The sequence below is a fragment of the Acanthisitta chloris genome, unplaced genomic scaffold, assembly GCF_000695815.1.
Source record: "Acanthisitta chloris isolate BGI_N310 unplaced genomic scaffold, ASM69581v1 scaffold13416, whole genome shotgun sequence".
Taxonomy (NCBI): domain Eukaryota; kingdom Metazoa; phylum Chordata; class Aves; order Passeriformes; family Acanthisittidae; genus Acanthisitta; species Acanthisitta chloris.
In genome coordinates, this window is record NW_008678860.1 from 62,093 (window position 1) to 68,220 (window position 6,128).

A 6,128-nucleotide genomic window follows, 5' to 3' on the forward strand; every position below is an offset into this window, starting at 1 on the left:
AATACAACGAACATTAGATATGCCCATAAAAGAGCAAAAAACTCATCAAAACAATGTTCTCTTTGCTGCAGCCACCCCAAACAAGTGGCAGGGAGCTTGTTAACCACAACTACTGAGCACAAAGTTTGTCTGCTTGATGGCTTCTCCTCTTAATTTTGAAGCATTCTCTGGTGACACAAATGCTCACTGTGAGGACATTTAGAGCAGTCACTGCTAGGTTTGAGGCTGTAGTTTAGGGCAGAAGAACATGTGTGATGAGTCTACAGGGATCAAAATCATCCTTATGTGAGCTGCAGTCAAGGCACACAGAGGGTGAGGATGGGTCTTATTTGATTTCCCCTTTGCATCACTGCTATCATGCTCAGAGGCTACTCAGCAACTAGATGGGGAAGGTGATGATGGAAAATATTGTTCTTTCTTGCTTTTTTCCCAAGATGGTATTCTTGTTTTTCCTGTCCTTTTTCAGTGGTGATGGATTCTGAAGTATAGCAAACAGACCTATGTTTCTGTAGTGTAAAGCATGTGGCATGCTTGGAAGATCTGAATCAACAGCTAATAAGAAGAACAAAATTAATTTTCATTACAAGTCAAAGCTTGTTTCTTATTTGTTTAAATGCAAGGACAGGAGATTCCAACTCTTCTTACTGATTTTTCCACAGCTACTTCTTACAGTTATAACAGCCTTGTTACACTGACAAATTGTTCCACAGATAATCACCACATACTATAGCACCTCTTCTGTAATCATCTAATCATGCAAAAGACAAAATTAATGTAGAAATTTCCTTAAGAGACTTTTTAAATGTAAATAGTAAAAATGTCAATAGTCTCCATGGAAATGTACCCAATAAAGGTTTTTTCTCTGAGCCTTCTCCCCTAGTGACACTTTTAATATGTGCTAATTATGCACATTCAGCCTTCTATTAGGTAGTAGTAGGCAAATGCTGATTACTATTTGATTGTTGGAGAGCTTAGATTGTTATGGACAACCTTGAAACAAGATTCTGAAGTTCTATAAAATATTTGTCTGATGAAATTCATGTTGATGGGAAGACTGCAACATAGAGCTCCTCTTCCTCTTTAAGAGGTAGCTATTAAAATGCAAACTACACGCAGAGCATTTTGAATTAAGGGAAAAACAAAGAATTCTATTGTTCAAAATGTTAATAGTTTTGACATGCTGTTGTTGCTCCAGGAAAACCTTTGCTTTGGGAAAAGTATTTACTTAGTCATGTTTCCAGTTTCAGAGAAGAACTATGACCCTAGAGCCACATTAGTTTTGTCTCAAATGACAAAATTTTTTGTCAACATCCAGAAAATGCAAAAATATCCTAATGTATCTCATATTTAGTCTCCCTTGTGTAACAGAAGAGTGCTGCATTTACTCTTTTTAAGGATACTGCATAACTGCATGGTTTGAAAAGATGAGACAACAGACTAAATTGTGGCCTGGAAACTAGCTTATTCACAGGACTTGAGAAAAATATTAAGCTTAATAAAAGATGACCAGACCACAGTTTGTATGTATGTGAATAGGAAAACACTGGGTTTTGGCTGAGATTAATTCCTTAAAAAAACCTCCAAACAACAACAAAAAAAAATGCACCAAAACTCCCCAAAAAGAAAAATAACCAACCAACAGACCAAAAATGCTGAAATAGTCACATCCATCACATGCTGTGAGCTGAAATGCCCTATGGAGGTGTGTGTCTGTCTCCTTCAATGATAGGAGAAAATTAGGTGCTTTATGAATTACCTGATTATGATGGGTGAATCTCAGCCCTTATTACTTGGGCAGGCTAAGGCAGTGCAGCAACCAAAATCTGAAAGATGAACTTGGCAAATGTGAAGCTGGAACTACAGGAACCCATCAGTTAGGAAACACTAGAGATCAGTGTGTAAAATACATCATTTTAGATGCAAGAGATTTTGGAAGACAGTTTCTCTGAACATCACAGTCTACAGTAACCACAAGCTATTTAACCACGTTATCTGACTACTGATCTTTACCCATGCTCATGAATTTTTGTTTATGCAAGCAGTTCCCTTGACTTGACCTGTACTGCTTGCAGATGAAGGATTAGTTCAGCACAGGCAGTACCAGCGTAGTCTGGCAGTATCAGTCTATACAGCAACTATTAATGTTGCCTTTAGAAATTACAATCATCCTGATAGCCATAATTCTCTGGATTAATGGCTTCTTCAAACAAGTGCTTTGGCATGCTGTTACCTAAACCCCTTTGTAAGTAAACAGCTGAGTGAGAGGTTGAGGGATATAGAGGTTCTTCCTCTTCCCACTGCATGTCTTCTGGAGAGGAGCTAGTAATCAAAATTTTAGAATTGCCTCTGCAAGAAACTAGCCTTTACCCTTCTCACCTTTTCCTCTGGGCTCTAATTTCTTTCTTTAAGAAAGAAACACATTGATGATAAAATACACTTTGGTGTGTATTTTGGCATGTATTTACACTTTGAGTCAAGGAGAATGTCCTGTTCAGGGCCAAGAGTTCGACTCAATGATCCTCGTGGGTCCCTTTGAAATCTGAATATTCTGTGATTATGTGAAGGGCTATGTCTCAGCTATGCATTTGTTCTTATTATCTTCTGACTTCAGGATACTGTGAAAGCTAAATAGATACTGACCACCTGCTGTTTTGGAAGGCCAGAGAGAAGAACTATAGTATCTCCTCTGGGCATGGCACAGCACAGAAGAGCCCCCTACTCCTCCTCAGCATTGTAGCATTTATTTCTAAGGAAAAATGTATCATGATAAATATTTTTTATTGGTTTCTTATTTCTTGATGGTACAGAACTCTGAAAATTCACTGGAGGAATTCTCTTTAAATATTTAAATGTGAAACTCACCTACTGAAGATAGCCTGACTTGACTATAAGAAATGGCAGTCCCAGCAGCCTGCCACATTGTTTAATTCCTTTGCAATAATTCTGTAAATTGGCTCTTTAATGTAGTAGAAATATTTACCCAGTGAGGGACAGCACACCTTACAGTGAAGGTTGGTGGTAAGGACTGCTGTGCTATCATGGGGGTAACCTCAGAACGCAGGTCACTTGTGGAAGGCAGGTCCTTCTGACAGGCTCCCAACAAGTAAGTGTACAAAGGGGTTTCAGTCATGCATACTTGTTTTCCTAAGTGAAAGACATATGTAGACCTGCCTCCTGCCTCCCACAGTGTTCTACCAAGGAACATAGAGAGGAAAAGCCACTGATTCATTGTTGTCTGGAATATCATGCAAATTCAACACAGCACTGTAAATTATATAGGATCAATCATGCCAAAAGCCTGGCCAATTTCATTGCTCTAAATTAGCCCAGATGTTTGTGAAAAAGTTTAGAGACACAGTACCTTAATGGGAATCTCTGGGAGAAGTAACAGCATCAAAATGCCACCAAAATTTCAGAACAGTTTGTGCATGAACCTGACTATGTGATGACAACTTTAATGAAAATATCAAACCTAAATTCTTGCAGTTAAGACTACTAAGTCTTTCCTTCTATAATTTAATTTCATCCACCTTGCATTGACTCTTAAAATAAGAATCAGGGAAGAGACCACAGCACACCAAGAGAGATTACCATCTAGAAGGATAGACAGGCCAAGGTAGGGAGGACCTAGGACAGTCCTAGGATCACAAGAACATATGAGGGAAGAATCACACAGGATGACATTTAAGGATGACATGGCCCCCACAAAATAGGCTTTCAATAATCCCAGACTGAAATTTTTATTCTAAACTGAGTAACAAGAGTGGCAATATTTCCCTCATTTTAAAAATGCTAAGGAATCTTCTTATTCCTTCAGATGTAGAATGCTTTGTATGAAGCTGAGTGACAAATTCAGAATAAAATACTCTGCATGCATATTTTAATGAAAACACTCACTTGAAAATGCTGGTCAGCACTATTTGCAATAGGTGGGTCTGTCATATTAGAAAAAAGCATACTGTAGGCAACTAAGGTTAGTAATAACACTTCAGAAATTACATTATGCCTCATTCCAATACATGAAAAGTAATCATTGTGGCAAAGTTTTTTAAAAGTATACTAACAAATTTTAAAAATGGACCATTACAAGAATGAGAACCATTTCTGATCTGGAGAAAATAGCTGTTAAAAGGCCACTGCTTAATCACAGGAAGCAACCCCCAACATCTTTTGTTTTCCCTCAGTGTAATGTATCAGACGGTGACACTTTGGATTTTTAAACTCTACTGCTTGTCTATTACTCTTGCTAAGTACTGGAGGAGAAGGACCATTCGCCTGCTTTGGTAGGTCTGTAATTCGTGACAGAACCCTACAGTATCCTGCGTCAGGAATGCTTGGCAAAACCACAGGGTTCAAAACACTTTTCACTGTATTTTCTTTAGTAATACATTTACCCAGGACCCACGGTAATATCATCCACTCGACGATGGTTGGTGGTGGTCCCTGCATGCTCAGGTCTGACCTGTCGATGTGCTGAGAGGCAAGCAATAGCAGGAACAGGAAAGTCAAGTACGATGCAGTATGGCAGATAAATTTGATAAATGGCTTTCTGATGAACAGCCCTAGTGGGCTTTTGGGAGCTATCAGGTAGCACACAGAGAAGACCGGGAAAAGGAGTCCTATCACAACACATGTCAACATCTTCACAGCCCAATGTCGCCTCCGCCATCCAGGGAACTCGTCGTACCAGCGGGATGCAAGAAGCTGCTGGCAGTTGGGCTGAGCAACAAACTACAGAGAGAAGAAAGGAAGAGGGTTAGTTCCTTGTTACCTCTGTAAAGGTCTTTTCATGCTATGTATGAGAACTTATGTAGATAGAGAATTTTAAAATAATAATAAATCCACAGCCTGTGCAAACCCACTTATACTGATAATACCAGTAAGACAGGCCTGGGTCAGCCTGCCCTTCCTTCAATGCAAAAAGTATAGTATGGAGCCATGAACATTTACTTTTCATGATAAAGCCAGACTTCCCCATTGGTTGAGTAGCCAACAGACTGTAAAACACATGCACCTCAAAACCTGTCTTCAAACCAAAAAGCAAGTTCACAAATGCTTTCATTATTTAACCAGCAACATGTGTGGAGAATTCACAGAACATGAGGTGGAACTCAATATGAAAACAAACAGCACAACTGAGATCTGGAAACAGTGAAACTGAATTCCACAGCCATGAACAAACTCTTCTCACTATGTTCCCTTCTAATTCTCTAAAAAGCAGGCTTACATGCTTTAATACTGACAAAACTTCTTACAGATACATTACAAAATGCTTACACAATGTGAACTAAGCACTAGCATTCCCCAGTGTTTCACTAATTCTTGTCAGGATATACTCCTATCCCGTGCAGCATTTCACAATCTGTCAGTTCTCCATGATCAGATTTTAGTTTTTAAAATACGATCCTTAAAATTTAATTTCATCAAAAAAACCCGAACAACCAAACCCAGTAAATACTTAATATTTTTCAGACAGCTTTTTATAGAAGCTTTAAGTATATTCCAATGTTTTATGCCATACTTTTCTTTGATCATTAGTTCCTATTTCCCTAGTGTTTTCTTTTGTGAAGGGGAGAAAGAGTAGCAGTGTGCTAAAGTTGACAGGAAAGATATAAAATAGAAGCAACTTATGCTTCAAAGAGAGCCAGAGGGGCTGCATTTTGTAAAGTGAAGAGAAAAAGAAAGGAAAGGAAAGGAAAGGAAAGGAAAGGAAAGGAAAGGAAAGGAAAGGAAAGGAAAGGAAAGGAAAGGAAAGGAAAGGAAAGGAAAGGAAAGGAAAGGAAAGGAAAGGAAAGGAAAGGAAAGGAAAGGAAAGGAAAGGAAAGGAAAGGAAAGGAAAGGAAAGGAAAGGAAAGGAAAGGAAAGGAAAGGAAAGGAAAGGAAAGGAAAGGAAAGGAAAGGAAAGGAAAGGAAAGGAAAGGAAAGGAAAGGAAAGGAAAGGAAAGGAAAGGAAAGGAAAGGAAAGGAAAGGAAAGGAAAGGAAAGGAAAGGAAAGGAAAGGAAAGGAAAGGAAAGGAAAGGAAAGGAAAGGAAAGGAAAGGAAAGGAAAGGAAAGGAAAGGAAAGGAAAGGAAAGGAAAGGAAAGGAAAGGAAAGGAGGAAAGGAGAAAAAAGAAAAGAAAAGAAAAG

The 6,128-nt window shown here is 38.7% G+C and overlaps 1 protein-coding gene across 1 annotated transcript in view; it reads right to left on the minus strand.

Annotated features, from left to right (window-relative positions):
* The window catches only part of LOC103804467 (short transient receptor potential channel 4-like), a gene marked incomplete at its 5' end in the record, with an annotated part of 34,369 nt that extends 29,638 nt beyond the window's left edge, over window positions 1-4,731 (minus strand). The window contains one exon of the mRNA XM_009077081.1: window positions 4,395-4,731. Coding sequence (XP_009075329.1) covers window positions 4,395-4,731 — 337 coding nt within the window. The remainder of the gene's footprint in view (window positions 1-4,394) is intronic.
* Window positions 4,732-6,128: the final 1,397 nt, after the last annotated feature.